Raw genomic sequence first — 18197 nt, 5'->3', positions numbered from 1 at the left:
GATGGATCTGACCGATGTCAGCTCCATGGCAACGCCCGTCTCCTGCACAGGGTCAGATGGCCATGTCAGATCTAGCCAGATCTCGGGTCTCAGATCCACTGTCAGGTCTCGAGTTCTCGCCGGGGCCAGGGCCAAAGCCGAGGGTCATTTTGTACCTGATAACCATTTCGTGATCAAGTCAGGTTTGAGATCTTGGGTTTCGGATTGGGTACGTTCTTGGCTCAACCGGTACCGATCTGACCCGTTACCACTCTTATTTTGAAAGGTCACCATAATGCCAAATAAAGCCCAAATATGTGGGCATTACAAGCATAAATTTATTTGTGTTCAGCCTATTTTTCCTAGAAATTATGAGGCCTAACAACCAAAGAAGTAAATGCAAATTCAAATGAGGCAATGCCCAATGGTTACTCTCACTACTCCCACACCATAAAAATTATTAGAAGGAACAAAGGAGAGTACATAGAGCATCTGGGGCCCAAGCAAATTAGGAAACAAGAGGAAAGTAATAAGAATGTAAATTAGTTGATTTAATTTGACACATGTAGTTACTAACGTTAGATAATGATCTCACACAAGAAAGTATTAGCTATTGATCACATAAGCTTGTTAAGACACCTCTTTCCAATTATTTTTACGCAAGAAATTGAAGTTACTAATCCATGTAGTCATCAAGATAACGGGGGCCGGCCCTAATTAAGTGAGGACCCTGTGCAATCGATCACTCTGCACTCCCTCATATCCGGCCCTGGGGCAAGGTAGCTGCCCATGGTGGCAGCGGTGCCTGGCCAATTCATCCCCTCAAGTGAAGAAGAGAGAGGAAGAAGAAAACAAAGTCAAATGAATTTTTACTCTCGATTGTGGGCTTAAAGTGGCAAAAAAGGAAGCAACTTTGGAAGAATATCATTTGGCCATGCGAAATCCGATAGGGTGGAGAAAAGTTAAATTCCCCGAACTGAAGGAAATTGATTCAGCCTGTGGTCTATGATGGCTGAAACGACTGAAAGCACCCAGAGTTTCAGAAGTTCCTGGGTTTTCTGAAACAGCATATCACCATTGTTTTTTTTTTTTTGCCATTTTGGAAAAATGCCACTGAACAGTGAAAATATCACTATGTTAGTGACATATAAACAGTGACACTTTTTTCAGTGGCATTTTTCCAATTTTTTTTTCCGTCCTTCGCTTTGACGAGGATAGCATCGTTGTTCAACATAGTGTGCACAGCTAGAACGTGCTCGTGCTGGAGAATCTGGGAAAAGAGTGTAGCGTCTCGCATGGATTCCTGGCGCTGCAGAACTGTGATACTGTATGTGCTAATATCAAGTAGCAGCTTGAACTTTAGCATGCCAAGGTGTCAGTAACTTAAAACGTTTTAAGTTTTATTAAATCGAAAAGATAATACTCGAGTTCAAGATGAGCCAGGTGCTGCTAGAGCTACATGAACGACAGCGTAGCACACACCATAGTACGGAGTAGTTTTTTTTCCTCATGAGGAAGTAGACTGTACACAGCATAATTGCTTGGGCCTCCAAATGAGCTTCATCTTAGATTGGGCTTGAAATGCTTAGTAAGTTTGGGCCTCGATAAACCCAACGCAATTTTTTTTCTTCAAAATAACCCAACGAAGCAGCGACATCGTCGGCGGTCGGCTCCGGCAGCCACCGCGCGCCGTTCGCGACCAAACGTCTCGCTCTCGGCTGCCTCCGCCGCTCCGACCGTCTCCCCGCACCGTCCAAAACCCCACCGCTACCTCTCCGCCCCCTCCCCGCTATGGTCTCCGCCTTGCCGTCGCTGTCGCCGATGCCGCTGCGATGGGTAGGCGATCGGGCAGTGGTGGCAGCAAGCCGCCTCCCTTCCTCTCCTCCTCCTTCTCATCTTTGTCGTCCAAGCGCTCCCGCCCCGTCCGCCGCCTCCCGTCCCTCCCCAAGCCGCCCCTCGCGCCGGCGGCGTCATTCACCGGCAGGGGGAGGAAGAAGGCGCCCGCCAGGCTGTGGATGAGGATGGATCGATGGGGCGGCTGCGAGGTATTCATGTGCGACAAGGCCTTCGTCCCTGAACGCTCCGGCGTACACACGCGCGACCTCCGCGTCATCTGCACCCTCCTGTCTCGCTCCCCCAGCATCCTTGGTGCATCCTTGGTGAGTTGATGGTCTGAAATTTTGGTCCTTGGCTTCTCCATTTAAGTGCACGGATTAAGAACAACTAAAGCATGACTAGATCACTTGCGCAGTGGCTGACATTATTCTGCCTTACAAGATGCTAGTTGTGGGTTGTGAGCGCCACAAAATTGAATCTTCATAGAGGCGTGAACTCCTAGTGAGTGGTTATTAGTTAGTATATCATGTCGTGATGGTATCTAGTTCTAGCATTTCGTGATGTGTTCTTCACAGAAAGGTTTTAGTTTATCATGTATCATGTTTGTTGTCGCTGAGATCAGCAGTGGATTTTGCTTGTTTTGCAGCTAGAGAAAAGCCTACAGTAATCAATATAGAATTCATAAGAGCTATTGTTACCTCTGATGAAGTCCTGCTGCTGGAACCTCTTGCCCAGGTGGTGTTGTATTTTCTTGAAAATTCTAATGGGCTCATTCTGTCGGGCCTTCCTCTTCTTTTTGGGCCGAGCCTCTTGGCTGGCCGGCTAAAGGAGGTGCCTAGGTTTTCTTGTGCTCGGTACAACCCTGGGAAAGCTGGGCGCCCTGGAGAGAAGCTGGCGGCTGCTGTGCTCTGGCGGCGGCCGGCGCAACTGCCTCCGTTTCCTTCGGGAACGGGGGCTGGAAGGCGCCGGTGCGCGGCTGCTATTTGGGGACACCGGCCTCCTCTGCTGCGCATGAGTTTTTCTTCCCCTCTTACTTCTGTTCTTCCTCATTGGTTTCTTCGGTGGTTCTGTGAATCATCGGCTAGTCCACCTGTGCGGGGCTTGGGCTGTGATTTGATTCAGGAAGGAATCCGTTAGGGAGTCCTGTGTTTGGAGCTTTTGGTGCTGCGATTGTCTAGGCTCGCCCGCACGCGCCGTCAGCGGTGTGGTGAGGATTTGTACCTCCGTCTTCCACATCGGCGTCAACGACGGCGAATTGGATTTCTGGGGCAGCGGCTTCATCGCCGTGCTTATCCTCTGTGACTGATTCACTTGCTTCACTCTCTCTGTGAGTTTCCCTCTCTGATCTGAACTGTAGAGTGCTCTTATACCATGCTCTGTGATGATCCAATTTGATGAGATTAAATTAGAATGTTGAGTACAATAGATGCATTCTTGATGCTCTGTTTAGTTTAGACAGTGACCTGGTTTTGAACTTGTTCGGCAAGATCAATATCAGTTTTTGGATCTAGCATTATTCTTTTGATGTCACTGTCTGGAGCACTATACTTGGGCAGGAACATCATGCTGTGATCTATTTGTGCTATGAGAGTTGAAGATCTGATTTAGACCGCAGCATGCCATGGGGATGTTTCTGTCTCTGAGATGTTTCTGTCATCTTTGGATTATGCTGTTGATAGACATTTTGGTTCATCTGCTGTGTATTCATCTGTTTATACAGGTGCTGTTCCTTTGCCCAAGTATATGCCATGTTCAGAGCACACTAGATCAAGAATGCTATCTAGGTGTGATCTCATATTCTAATTTAATTGATGATATGTTAATTAGATCAGTTATGGTACAAATTCTTGAAGGTTTGAGGCCAACTGATATTAGTGATTTGAGAGCCATTGCAATAAATCCAATTCAGTTCAGTTTCAGATGCAATTTTATTAGGTTCTGTTATTTCAGTATTACAGAATTCTTTGCTAGATTTTTGTATTTGCTCAGAAGTTCCTTCTGCTCATTGTATTTGTTATCTGGGATATATATATATATGCTCATTATATCGCAAATTATACAACAATCCAGAAATCCAATTTTTGCTTATGAGATGGCTAGTTCTAGCTCCTCTGCTCTTCCTCCGTCGTCCTCTGACGCAATTAAGCCTGAGTGCTTTGATGGGACCGGCTTCAAGCGCTGGCAGGCCCGGACGAGGCTGTGGTTGATGGAGCTCGGTTTATTCTGGGTCCTCACCGAAGAGCCGCCCGCCCCCCAAGGGGAAGCCGTGCTAGACGAGGTTGAAAGAACGCGTCTTGACGCGTTAAGGGCCCGTTGGGAGAAGGCAAATGCTTCTGCCCTGGCACGTCTCTTGGCCGTTCTGTCGAACAGGCTCTTCGACGTGTACGTGAGCTTCGGGGAAGCGCGGAAGGTGTGGACGGAGCTGAATGACAAGTATGCTGAAAGCGACAACGGCAACGAGTCCTTCATGGTGGCAAGCTATCTGAACTTTCGCATGGGAGATGGCAGATCAGTCATGGAACAAATCCATGAGCTTCAACTGATCGTGCGGGACTTAGGCCAGTATGACTGTGTCCTCCCGGAGAATTTTCAGATTAATGCCATTTTGGTCAAGCTGCCTACTTCTTGGCGTGACTTTGTCACTGCACGTCGGCATTTGAAGCAGCGATTGACTCTTAATGAGCTCATTGCAGCGATAAATGTCGAGGAGAAGTCCAAGGCAGGCTATGGTGGGGGAAAGGCGTCTGCTCAAGCAAACCTTGTCGAACACAAGAACCATCCTGGCAAGAATGCGAAGAAAGAAAAGACCAAGCCTGGTTTTTCGGGATCGAAGTTCAATGCTATGAAGAAGAAGAAAAAACCCGAGATTATCTGCTACGTCTGCGGCGAGTTGGATCATAAAGCCAACAGATGCCGCAATCGTAAAGACAAGGGGCCAACACCTGAGCAGCAGAAGGCAGCCAAAGCCCAAGTAAATGTGGCGGTCGCAATGGCCAATGATACTGGCAAAGGCGACTCCACTAGTGGGTATGCACCTGAGGCCTATATGGCAAATTCACCTGACTCCACAAGTTGGTGGATTGATACAGGTGCTACAAGGCTTATTTGTGCTGATCAGACGTGTTTTACTTCTCTTCAGGGCGCAGATGGTGGATCCGTACTGATGGGGAACGGGGTCTCGGCAGCAGTGCGCGGAGTAGGACAAGTGAGCCTGAAGTTGACTTCTGGCAAGACTCTTGTCCTGAAGGACGTGCTATTTGTACCTGCCATGACCCGCAATTTACTCAGTGGATCGATGCTGTGCCGGCAAGGAATAAAATTAGTCTTCGAGTCGAATAAAGTAGTGATGACCAGGTGTGGGTCGTTTGTAGGGAAAGGCTATGATTGCGGAGGCATGTTCCGCATTTCTATTCTTGATAGCTCTGCAAACATTTTCTATTCTTCGTACTCTAATAAGAACATTGATATTTGGCATTCTCGCTTGTGTCATGTTAATAATGAAGCAATTGTGCGATTGAGCAAGATGGATCTTATTCCTTCATATAACTATGATAAGAGCCACAAGTGCGAGGTGTGCGTGCAAGCTAAGCAGCCCCGCAAACCGTTTATCTCGGTCGAGGGGAGAAGCACCTCGCCGCTTGAGTTGATCCATTCTGATCTGTGTGAGATGAATGGAATATTAACAAAAGGTGGCAAGAGATACTTCTTTACTCTCATAGATGATGCTACCAGGTTCTGCTATATCTATTTGCTCAGAACAAAGGATGAAGCATTAGAATACTTCAAAATCTATAAGGCCGAGGTGAAAAACCAGCTGGGGAAGACAATTAAAAGACTGAGGTCTGACAGAGGTGGGGAATATATTCCCAGGGATTTCTCCGAATTCTGTGAAGAAAGTGGTATAATCCATGAATTCACACCACCGTACTCACCACAGGCCAACGGAGTAGCCGAAAGAAAGAACCGAACAATTTGTGATTTGGTTAACACCTTATTACAAAGTTATGGTATGGCTAACTCATGGTGGGGTGAGGCTGTTCTCACAGTAAATTATGTCCTGAACAGGGTCGCTCCTCGGAATCGCGAGGTAACCCCTTATGAAGGATGGAAGGGGAGAAAACCGAATCTGTCCTATCTTCGAACATGGGGTTGTTTGGCTAAAGTTCATATTCCCCTGCCGAAGAAAAGAAAATTGGGACCAAAGACTGTCGATTGTGTCTTCCTAGGGTATGCACACCAGAGCACAGCCTATAGATTCCTGGTGGTCCATTCCGAGATCTCAGACATTGCAGTTAACTCCATAATGGAGTCTCGGGATGTGACATTCTTTGAGCACATTTTTCCCATGAGAGCAAAGGAGACTAGATCCCATGATTTTTCAGTTGATATCCATGTTCCTCAGAGTGTTGATGACACGGTTCATGATTTGGAACCTAGGAGGAGCAAGAGGCAAAGAACGGGAAAATCACTGGGAGATGACTTTGTCACCTATGTCGTGGATGATGAACCACGAAACCTTTCAGAGGCATACGCTTCACCAGAAGCGGAGTACTGGAAGGAAGCAGTCCGTAGTGAGATGGATTCTATCATCTCTAACGGAACCTGGGAGTTGGCAGACCTCCCAGTTGGATACAAGCCGGTCGGCTGTAGATGGATCTTTAAAAGAAAGCGGAGACCTGATGGTACTATAGAAAAGTACAAGGCCCGATTAGTGGCTAAGGGTTTTACGCAAAAGGAAGGAGAGGATTACTTCGATACTTATTCTCCTGTAGCCAGATTACCGACTATCCGCGTGCTCTTAGCACTGGCAGCTTCGCATAATCTCCTTGTGCATCAAATGGATGTCAAGACCGCTTTCCTTAATGGAAAGCTGGATGAGGAAATTTATATGCAGCAGCCAGATGGATTCGTGGTAACAGGACATGAGCGTAAAGTATGCAGGCTAATCAAATCTCTGTATGGTCTCAAACAGGCCCCTAAGCAATGGCATGAAAAGTTTGATACTACACTAACTTCGGTCGGTTTCTGTGTAAATGAAGCCGATAAGTGCGTGTATTATCGCTATGGTGGGGGTCGAGGTGTCATTCTGTGTTTATACGTGGATGACATATTGCTATTTGGGACAGATATAGAAATGATTAACCAGACTAAGTACTTTCTATCTCAGAACTTCGATATGAAGGACCTTGGAGAAGCTGATGTAATTCTAAACATCAAGCTCCTAAAGGGCGAGAATGGGATAACTCTCAGTCAATCCCATTATGTGGATAAGGTGCTTACACGTTTTGGTCTTATAGACTGTAAGCCTGTAGCCACGCCCTACGATCCAAATACTAAGCTGAAGAAGAATGTAGGTCATGGAAAAGACCAGTTAAAGTATTCGCAGGTGATAGGTTCTCTTATGTACTTGGCCAGTGCAACTAGACCTGACATCTCATATGCAGTGTGCAGGTTGAGTCGTTATACGTCCAACCCAGGAGATGATCATTGGATAGCATTGGAAAGGATTCTCAAGTATCTGAAGGGGACAAAGAACCTTGCGATTCACTACTCTGGCCATCCTGCAGTCATAGAGGGATTCAGTGATTCCAACTGGATCAGTGACTCGGATGACATGAAGGCTACAAGTGGATATGTTTTCACTCTAGCAGGCGGAGCAGTGTCATGGAGGTCATCTAAACAGACCATCCTTACTCGCTCCACGATGGAGGCTGAACTAGTGGCGCTAGATTCAGCAGCTGTAGAGGCAGAATGGATTAGAGAACTCCTTTCTGACCTGCCGATATTGGATAAACCAATTCCGGCTGTTCTCACCTACTGCGATAATCAAACCGTTCTGGTTAAGGTGAAGAGTAGGAAGGACAATATGAAGTCTTCGAAGCATATAAAACGGCGACTTAAGTCGCTAAGGCATGCATTAGAGACGGGTATAATCGCTGTGGATTATATTCAGTCTGAAAGGAATCTGGCTGATCCTTTCACAAAAGGAATGGCTAGAACAGTCATTCAAGCTGCGTCAAGAGGAATGGGATTATTACCCACTGATAAGGTCCACACCGGCAGTAACCTATCCTAGGAGATCGGAGATCCCTTGAACTAGGCTCTAGGATAACAAGCTGTGTGGATATAAGAGCAAATCGATCCCATTTGTCGTCATGCTCTTCTGTAGGAGAGGCTGAGCTAATAGCTCTTAATGAATTCAGCGCCGAATGGCAATAGATGTCGTCCTACAGGACATCTAGGAGAATTCACCTATGTGAGTGTGATTGTATGGTCGCAATCACAGAGAAGCCGGGTACTTCTCTAAGAGACACTCATGAATAGAAGGTGCTCGGACATGACCGTAACGTCCATCCCGAGAGCTAAAGGCTAAGCAGCCTAGTACAGGGTGTTATATGGATGGAAGCTCTTACACCAAGATAGAGGATCAAGGTGTAATCCTCCTCTGTCTGTTTGAGCCAAAGTCTATATGACTAGGTATAATGTTCAAACCTGAAAGGTACACTATACTCAAAACTTGTATATTAAACCGAATGCTACCAACATTAAAATTTTGGTGGGGATTGTTGTATTTTCTTGAAAATTCTAATGGGCTCATTCTGTCGGGCCTTCCTCTTCTTTTTGGGCCGAGCCTCTTGGCTGGCCGGCTAAAGGAGGTGCCTAGGTTTTCTTGTGCTCGGTACAACCCTGGGAAAGCTGGGCGCCCTGGAGAGAAGCTGGCGGCTGCTGTGCTCTGGCGGCGGCCGGCGCAACTGCCTCCGTTTCCTTCGGGAACGGGGGCTGGAAGGCGCCGGTGCGCGGCTGCTATTTGGGGACACCGGCCTCCTCTGCTGCGCATGAGTTTTTCTTCCCCTCTTACTTCTGTTCTTCCTCACTGGTTTCTTCGGTGGTTCTGTGAATCATCGGCTAGTCCACCTGTGCGGGGCTTGGGCTGTGATTTGATTCAGGAAGGAGTCCGTGAGGGAGTCCTGTGTTTGGAGCTTTTGGTGCTGCGATTGTCTAGGCTCGCCCGCACGCGCCGTCAGCGGTGTGGTGAGGATTTGTACCTCCGTCTTCCACATCGGCGTCAACGACGGCGAATTGGATTTCTGGGGCAGCGGCTTCATCGCCGTGCTTATCCTCTGTGACTGATTCACTTGCTTCACTCTCTCTGTGAGTTTCCCTCTCTGATCTGAACTGTAGAGTGCTCTTATACCATGCTCTGTGATGATCCAATTTGATGAGATTAAATTAGAATGTTGAGTACAATAGATGCATTCTTGATGCTCTGTTTAGTTTAGACAGTGACCTGGTTTTGAACTTGTTCGGCAAGATCAATATCAGTTTTTGGATCTAGCATTATTCTTTTGATGTCACTGTCTGGAGCACTATACTTGGGCAGGAACATCATGCTGTGATCTATTTGTGCTATGAGAGTTGAAGATCTGATTTAGACCGCAGCATGCCATGGGGATGTTTCTGTCTCTGAGATGTTTCTGTCATCTTTGGATTATGCTGTTGATAGACATTTTGGTTCATCTGCTGTGTATTCATCTGTTTATACAGGTGCTGTTCCTTTGCCCAAGTATATGCCATGTTCAGAGCACACTAGATCAAGAATGCTATCTAGGTGTGATCTCATATTCTAATTTAATTGATGATATGTTAATTAGATCAGTTATGGTACAAATTCTTGAAGGTTTGAGGCCAACTGATATTAGTGATCTGAGAGCCATTGCAATAAATCCAATTCAGTTCAGTTTCAGATGCAATTTTATTAGGTTCTGTTATTTCAGTATTACAGAATTCTTTGCTAGATTTTTGTATTTGCTCAGAAGTTCCTTCTGCTCATTGTATTTGTTATCTGGGATATATATATATATGCTCATTATATCGCAAATTATACAACAGGTGGTTCTCCTTTTCATGGATAAATTAATGCGGCATTTTCCATTGAAGAGTCTGGTGGTTGTTAGCGCCAGACATGTGGATAATCAGGATGACAGGCATGCTAAAACTGATGCTGAGTCTGAGCTCCCTTTTGAGTTTCAGGTGTTGGAGCTGGCCCTGGAAGCTGTATGCTTGCCATTTAAGTCCAGCGTATCTGATCTTAATAGGCATGCCATTTTTGTGCTGGATGAATTGACTAAGAATGTGAGCACTAGGAATCTTGAGCGTGTTCGGAGCCTGAAAAGAAATCTCACTACTCTGCTTGCTGGTGTGCACAAGGTATTGTTAGAGATACATATTTGGTCACTTCATGTTTCTTAAATCTTAAGTATTGCTCACATTGGATGTTTATTGTTTGCAACGAATGGTTGAACGTAACTGTTCGCTTGACACTTGCAGTATGGGTGTCTGCTGTTGATTAGCAAGACACACAACAAGTGCTCCCCCATTCAGTCCAAAAATAACTGACGTTTTGAGATGCATGTAGTAAAACTTGTTAAACTTTCACTATCGATATCTTTATGAAAATGATGTGTAGAATTGTATGAAAAAGTGCTTTCATACTATTATAACTTTATTAGGTTCCATAAATATCATACAATAGAAATTAGTGGTTGAAGCTGCGTTTTGAAGATTGTGTTGATGTGCAAACCGTCACTTATTTACGGCTGGTGGGAGTACTTAGGTTATGTTTGGATCTTTGAAAAGGCACGGAAAAACATAAACCAATGGATCATTTATCATGGCATATTTCTCATACTCCGCAAAGCCTTCCTTTTCTTTATAACACTCTACAAAACTTTGGTGATAGTACTTATGATAGCGGTGTTCCCAAATTCCAGGTCAGAGATGAGGTAGAGCATCTTTTGGATGACAATGAAAACATGACACAACTACACCTATCGAGGAAGCAAATAAAAAGTCAGCAGGATGAAGCTCTACTGGCTTCTGCTGCTTCAAATAGCAATTTTCCTTCAGAAACAAGCCTGGCTGGACCAAACTCTATTATTAAGCAAAGGATGGGCGTTTCTACGACTCTGCCATTAGATAGAGATGGGGGGGGGGGGGGACCTAGAGATGTTACTTGAAGCCTATTTCAGGCAGCTGGATGGAATTCACAACAGAATTACGTTGGTCGGTTCTTTCCTTCCCAAATCCGTACTGCATGCATCATTTATCCCCAGGCATTCCTTGATGTTACGAATATACTTCACATGTTTTTTTTTTAAAAAAACTTGTGCTTGTTCAACACTATGATTATCATCAAGAAGGTTTTTATTCTTGTTTATTATGGAGCAAACTAATGAAAATGGAAAGTCTAGTGTATTCCTTGGTATTTTTGTGGCAAATGGTTGCAGTTTCGTTGGACTGATGGAAGCTAACATGATGTTTGGCTAGAGGCCTAGAGTCCTTATGGTAATTCCTATCCTGATCATGCAGATAATTCTTCTTTCGTAAATTTAACAGGTCGGAGGGTATATTCGGTTCCATCTGACACCGATCATTGTATCCTTTGGCATAGCCATCAACACATTTATGTTAATACATAAGTGAACCTTAATCAAGTAGGTCATTAACCCTAAATCAAACACCAACTTAAAACGGAAGCACATATATGTGTACCTGCGTTCGGTGATGACATTAGAGGTTGACGGTGAGGTCGGAGAGTGTCGGTGTAGATGCAAATATTGTCAATGGTGACGCCGGCGGCAGCCTTCACCTTGTTTACTGCCTTCTCTTAGGATCAGATTAGAGTTTGTAGGGGGGAAGATTAGCCTAACGTGCGAATATAGTCACATGTCCTACGGGACTCCCTCTTGGTTTATATAGCGAAGCACAAGGTGGGACCACCACCATTTGTTGGTTAGGGCTCCCGATCAGAGCGCACGGAGGGAAAAACGGACCTCCTTTTATCTCGGTCACTTTAGGGATAGGGCTGAGATCAATTCCAACAATTTATAGCTGCGTCTTTTGCCATGAACATGGCTCACAATGGGGACGGGAACACTGCTGTAGGCCCCTTTTGGCCATTTGTTGGGGCCGCCTCATCTTTCTGCTTGTTGGTCATAATTGTGTTGTTTGGATATGCTTGGAGGAACAAGCTACTCTGCAGTTGAATGCAGCCTTAGAGAAATCCATGCAAGCATTGCCACTATGTTGGTGACAGCCTGACAGGTATTCATCTTCAAATGCCTCCTGACTGGAGGGACTGGCATACCTTGCTATGGGTATACGAAAGTTGAGGATTGAGGAAAAAATCCCGTATGATACATTTCATGTATTGATGCTTTACTATCGTAAATAAGAAGCACTCTTTTTCTTTTTGGAGTTTGCATCGGTATACATCATGCATGGCATATCTGTATACCGACATTATCGGCTACTGTTAAAACAATGAGAGTCGCGACAAGGTTTTCTGTCTTTGACAGACTAGAACACCATCGTCTGGTTCTTTAGAACGATGTGCTAACATTTGGTTAATATCAGCATACTGTTTTCTACCTTTTAAGATTACAATACTTCTCTTGCTCTTTGTTTGGTTAAGAGACATGCGTGTCTATCTCTACATGGATATCATAATTCAATACCATATTATGTTATCATAACATCGACTGCAGTTGCTAACAAAGACAAGGAGAATAAATTTGCTTTCTCTTACATTATTTTGAGTTATACGGGGATGCCTCCTGTGATCATACTGAGAGCGAGTTCAAGTGTCCGAAAAAAATCAGAAAGAAGCAAACCCCCAGATATTCAAGCCAAAAGTTAGAAACTGAGCCCAAGCTGCAGGCCGAGTGCTGCATGGATTAGAAACAGAGTCATGATGCCACTGCCGAGAATACCATGTGTAGTCCTAAGCCCTGCATTTCCCTGGCATTAGAAAAATCAAGTCATTGATGCTATCTATGTGAATCATCAGTAGTTTCTATGACCTGAATGCCCAATGCAAACTATTGAACTGATGTGGTCATTTGATATATCTTCTCAAGTTACCTCGAACAATGTTGGCAGAATAGACTGAATGGTCAGGAGTGCAAGGCCAATGACTCCAGTTACTGCATGAGGACTGCGAATCCATTGCGAAAAATTGAGAAGGTGAACCTTAGGTTTGCACATGGAAGAACGGTCTTCTGAGCTCTAAGAGCTGTACCTTTCAAAGATTGATTTGTCTGAGGTAAGAAGAGCGGTGATCCCGCCAGTCGCGCCAAGGGCGAAGAAGAAGAACATACCGGCGAGGAGCTTTGGGTGGAGGTCTTTGGCCTTGGCTTTCTCTTCCTGTATGTACGAATCATGCCCAAATTACTAGTATTCTCAGTGGAAGGTAAAGTGCATAGCAGAAAAGATACATTTTTTCATATAAATGATTCTGGGATATGGGTGAATGCTACTTACAGGATCATCTGATAGTTTGATCCTGAAGCCCAAGTATGTCCCGTACCCACCCATTGCAAAGAGCACCACAGCCTGAAAGAAAGAGCAGAGAATTTACAGAGCATCAGAAACAACCAGACCAGATTGGCTCTGAACAATTAATTCAGCATTGTCAGCTCAGCTACATGGTTGCTCTGCTAGACACAGAATTTGATCTCTTACACTCGTTTACGGACGTTGCATCACCCAATGGGTAGAGATTTTTCATACTGTTTCTGCATACAGTCGTATAGAATCATAGACAATTGCCTCTACTAGTGTACTGGGACTGGAAGGAAGTGAGCTGTGAACAATGCAGGGGAAGAGACGTACCATGTTGCCGGGGTGGCCCCAGTGCACGAGCCAGCCGGGGAGGTCCCACGTCTTCACCAGCTCCACGATCGGCGCGAACACGGCGGTCACCGGCTCAGCTGTTCACGAGCAAGCGAAATCACGACCAAAAGAGCAAGCCATCAGCACCTGGGGCGTACTAATGCTCAGCGGTGGCATAGCAAGCATACCTCCAGGCAGCAACGCGGCGAGCAGGAGAGGGTAGGGCGCCAGCGAGTAGAGTCGCGTCTCGGCCGGCCGCCTCCGCTCGCCGTCGCTTCTCGCCGAAAGGCCCGGGTTCTGTTGAGTGGTTGCTTGAAGCCGCGGAGCTGCCAAAGCCCGGCGGCTATGAGGAGGCGGGAGCGCGCGCGGCCGGAGGAGAAGCGAGCTCGCCATTGTCGCGGTAGACACGGCCCCCATCTCTCTCGCACACTACCTACCGACCACAACAAACAGTCACTCGATCTTTGACTTGGCTGTCGTGAAACGCCGTGAGGAAGCGGAGGGATAGACCGATAGAGCAGGAGGTGGCGGCGAGAAGAGGAGAGGAAAGGGGGATGTGGGCAGCGTCTGGCCAAGCGAAGTGAGGCGGGCACACGCGTGAGCGCGGCAGTGTGAGTGACCAGTGCCCGTGCGTGAGAGCGTAAAAGGCAATGGATTGGAGGGACTTCGCATCATGGCGAGAGGACACGCAGCACAGGCCTCCGCCCCAACTGCCGATAAGCTTCAATCCAGTCTAGTCGCATTCCCCTCTTTTCACAAAAACCCAACATATTTCAGGGAAGAAAATTTTATACGACCGTCATACTAAAGACCCTGGCAAGATCCTAATCTACACCATAAGATATATGTCACACGAGAAGAACATATCTTTCGAAAGATAGAATCTTATAAAATTTTCTTTCACTTTCTAAACATAATTAAAAACTAGACCCCGCTCGGAGTACATGAATTTCACAAGAATCAACCCAACACAAAATTCCAGCGTTCACTCTGAAGTTGCTGGATACACGCGTTCCCTTATCATCAGATTTGTCAACAACCGTCATGGTCTCAAGCCTTGCGTGGAATCACCTCCAAAGTCATTATACGTTGAGTAGCAAAACGGGAAAAAAAATGCAGAGAGTAAAGCTTCTGCGCTAATACAAACCTGTGTATTTTAAAATTTCGGTGCGGAGTTGGCTCTGATGGAAGCATTCCACAAAACAAGTCCAACTCCCAGACAATACTCCTTTGGCCAAGATTGTTACCAAAAAGGCTAAAAACGGGAGAGCTTTTCTAGGTATAGCTCCAAAGCATATGTTCTTGGAGGCAGTATGTAACGCTTGTACTGTTGTACAGGAGGTGATCCGAATCATCAAGGCTTGAGCAATACGGCCACACCAAATCTTGAAGGTGAACGTACCACCTTCGGATCATACTCAGCCGAGAGAGTCACAAGCGACTTAGGCCTCCACTCATGCTGACAGAGAAGTCCAACTTTCCCAGAGTTGCTGAATCTCGTCTTTAGCAATGTTGAAGAATCAAGGGCATGTGAGCTCCCAATGGTGAAGTAGTTCTCCTTTGTTTTCAACTTGTGTGTTACCTCAGCTGCCACTGCAGCTCCACTGGCTGGATTGAACAGGTGAACATATGACGCCTTTAAAGTCTCCCCTTTATCAGCCCTATGTAACAAAAATGTGGAAATATTTGTTAGTGAACAGGTTAAACAGAGGTTGCCACTGAAAATATTATTCATCTGTTATACTTGCAAACATTTCAGATATGTAGAAGACATAATAACAAACTACATATAAACAGATGATTTACTTTTGTAAGTGGACATCAGTGATGCAACTGATTACAATGTTAGGAGCAATGCATAAATGGCTGGTGTTGTATGTCAAAAGAATAAGGCAAATACTTGCAGAACTTACAATAGTAGGGAGGCAGAGAAATCCGATTTGTTGTACCCGATCCCTGAGTTGTACTTAGTAACAGAAGCTGAAGTACTATCAAACCCAACCTCAGCACCAACACTAAGTTCACTTGTGCCGATAGTTGCGGCCAGCTCAACCAAAGGTGTAGATGCCAAACCAATGGTAGAATTCAGTGCAAAACGATCATGAATGTATTGCAGATCAAGCTGTCAATAAAAAATGTAAGTACTGGCAAACATCAAAGTTTGAAATATTATAGTAAATTGGTGGATCATAAGCCAGTGAGGTAATCAATAAAGACACTATGAAGAGTCAAATACAGTTTGTTTAAGACTTCCTGCACATATTGCACTACTAATTTCCAAGTTTCAGTAAAGCTGATGTTTCCCCTTTTATACCAAAACATACTAACCTTCCCCGACTTGTGATCAGGAACCCTGAAGCTGAATAAAGTCTTCAAACCAGCGAGTGCTTCATCAACAGTGACTGTGGTTGACACCTGCAAAAGAAAGTACTCCAGTAAGAAACACAAATGAAGGATGTCCAGAGCTGACATGGCAAAGGAAGAAAATAACTAAAGCAGAAGCAGCACGCAAATACGATGGGTGCACAAGTGCAGCCGCTAGAAAGGACATAGCAACTTGCACCTGTCTAAAACTCACATTCAGATATCCATTGGTTCTTTAAGTCGGCAAATCTTCTTAGCCTAAAAATGAAAGGACATCCTGTTTAATATATCTGCATCACTTTCAGATGTTTACCGCTAGCTAAATTTAAAACTACACCTACCCACGTAACTTATTAGCACTGTACGTTTGCTGCTTACTATCACCAATACAAGCATTCCTACCATATGACTATATGAGGTAGTAATACTTCTGATGCAAAGATATGTTAATGACTCATGCAAGATATTTAGTGATAGTGGAACCAAAATTAACAGCCTTGATCCAGAAACAAAGAACTTATGTTATAATGTCAGGCTTCAAAAAGAAAATTAAAATGCAGACAAACAAAACAAAGTTTACAAGGACCTTACTTTAGAATCACTATCAATTATGACATCAACAGTGGTTCTACCGCTTTTATGCTGTGTCCGTATGTCACCAATGAAGTCTTCATTGATCTTCACACCAGTGGCCGTGAGACCCTACGACAAAAATACAAGTTATGAGCAAAATGAATTCATAGGATTTCTGGAAGGAGCTAAACGACACGTAAAAAGCATGGGTATCTTACCAGGCCAGAGCTGCTAGACGTTGACAAAGAAAACTTTTGGTCAAAACTGTAGTCCTTGTACAAAAGATCTATGAAGAGTAGAAGACAAGCATTTGATACCGGGAATTATTAACATATATAAGGTTTGCTAGCACACAAAACTGAGCATAAAATGTATATGTACTGTACAGAAGTCTCCCATCCTATAGAATGTTCAGTAATAGATAGGGTTCGCACAGAATTGAGTTGTTGTTTATCTGTCCATAACCCATCTACGCACATCACAGTGATGGCATTAATTAATAGTTCTCTATGGAGCTACACAGCAAAAATGCAATAACCGGAAAAAATGAGCATCAGGCATCCAATCACCGATTACAGTCATATATATCCTCTGGCACCCAGCAAAGCCATTCAAGTGTAATTTCTTCTAAAGTCATCCCATGATTCTAATACAGACAAACACCGCATTCTTATAACCAGCCGCAACAGAAGATAATTACTGAGACACAGAGCACACCAGAAATTGATTGGCCGAATGCATGAAACAGCATGAAGCACTGCCATAGAAAACTACAGTCTGCAAAGTTTTTTGAGAGGAAGTTGCTTGCCTTTTGCTCTCTTCCCAATATTGAGGAATGGAACTGGTCCTTTGCTCATCCTTCCCGTAGCAATCCGGTGTCCTATCTGTGAGAAAAATGAGTGGATTTCAATACCATGACCAATCAATCGGACAAGAGGAGACACAATGAACTGGAAACCGGCTACCGCCTAATTATCCCAAGTTCCCAACTAGTCCACCAACACATAAGACCTTTCAGAACTAACATCACCAATCACAAATAATTGTTTCCACATAGAACTACATCCACATCATCACCAGGGCAGGGGCGGACTTAGCATTGGGCATGGGTGTTCAGTTGAACACCCAATCCTTCTTCCTTTTTGGAAAATTTGGATTCGATAGCTCACAGAGCAGGTAAGAGATCTATCTCCCAGAACAAATTGCATCCAAGCAAGTTAGGGTTCCTTACCAACGAAACAAAACAACCCTAAATTGGGATGGATCACCAATCCAATCCAATCGACGCGTCGGCGGGGGAAGTGTGACCTGCCGTTTTTCGGTGGAACCACCAGAGTCTGGCGGCTGCTGCTCTTCCTCTTTGGTGGGAGGAGGAGATTCGCGGCGGCCACGGAGCGGCCGAATCGAGTTTTTCTTTGTGAGAGAAGAAGCCGCCGGATCGAGTGGGAGACAGGGAGCTGAGGTGCTGTGCGCCGCCAATCATCCGGTCCGCCCAGGCGGTGGGAAGCCGAGCGCCGCCCCCTCGCCTCCGCGCGCGCAGCAGCCCACGGCTGGGAATCGTCGGGCCGCGAAGTCCTTCGCCGGCCCAATTATTTCGTTGGCTACTGATTTTCTTCTTCTTTACTGGTATTGGGCCTAGATAATATGCATGTTTAGCCAAGGCATCTTCTTTCTTTTTTTAGCTTTTTTTTCTATGCATATTGTATTTCTTTCTTCCATAATACATGTTAGTGTTTTTTCTTTATTTTGGTTCTTGATGTTTCTATGAAACT

The 18197-nt window shown here is 45.1% G+C and overlaps 3 protein-coding genes across 4 annotated transcripts; 1 reads left to right on the top strand and 2 right to left on the bottom strand.

The window, feature by feature from the left end:
* Positions 1 to 1431: 1431 nt before the first annotated feature.
* Positions 1432 to 10898, top strand: LOC133911540 (putative magnesium transporter MRS2-H). 2 transcript variants are annotated; one of them, XM_062353819.1, is made up of 4 exons: positions 1432 to 2127; positions 2462 to 2550; positions 9847 to 10023; positions 10587 to 10898. In XM_062353819.1, the coding sequence occupies exons 1-4, from the start codon at positions 1812 to 1814 to the stop codon at positions 10830 to 10832; spliced, it is 828 nt and encodes a 275-aa protein (XP_062209803.1). In that variant the 5' UTR covers positions 1432 to 1811; the 3' UTR covers positions 10833 to 10898. The 2 variants fall into 2 exon arrangements, with proteins under 2 accessions (XP_062209803.1, XP_062209802.1); XM_062353818.1 differs by having other exon boundaries at positions 9706 to 10023.
* Positions 10899 to 12366: 1468 nt separating this feature from the next.
* LOC133911542 (uncharacterized) lies at positions 12367 to 14102 on the bottom strand. Its single transcript, XM_062353821.1, has 6 exons — positions 13677 to 14102; positions 13489 to 13586; positions 13138 to 13209; positions 12896 to 13020; positions 12739 to 12811; positions 12367 to 12615 (listed from the first exon to the last, which is right to left on the bottom strand). The coding sequence occupies exons 1-6, from the start codon at positions 13903 to 13905 to the stop codon at positions 12511 to 12513; spliced, it is 702 nt and encodes a 233-aa protein (XP_062209805.1). The 5' UTR covers positions 13906 to 14102; the 3' UTR covers positions 12367 to 12510.
* A 252-nt stretch (positions 14103 to 14354) lies between these two features.
* Positions 14355 to 17920, bottom strand: LOC133911541 (mitochondrial outer membrane protein porin 6). The gene is made up of 7 exons (XM_062353820.1): positions 17657 to 17920; positions 17234 to 17309; positions 16644 to 16711; positions 16444 to 16554; positions 15817 to 15903; positions 15402 to 15610; positions 14355 to 15149 (listed from the first exon to the last, which is right to left on the bottom strand). Exons 2-7 carry the CDS (start codon positions 17280 to 17282, stop codon positions 14843 to 14845), a joined length of 831 nt encoding a protein of 276 aa, XP_062209804.1. The 5' UTR covers positions 17283 to 17309; positions 17657 to 17920; the 3' UTR covers positions 14355 to 14842.
* Positions 17921 to 18197: the final 277 nt, after the last annotated feature.

Source organism: Phragmites australis, chromosome 3 (genome assembly GCF_958298935.1).
Source record: "Phragmites australis chromosome 3, lpPhrAust1.1, whole genome shotgun sequence".
In the NCBI taxonomy this organism is placed as follows: Eukaryota; Viridiplantae; Streptophyta; class Magnoliopsida; order Poales; family Poaceae; genus Phragmites; species Phragmites australis.
Note: the sequence above shows the minus strand (reverse complement) of the source record. Positions and strands in the feature narration are given on the sequence as shown.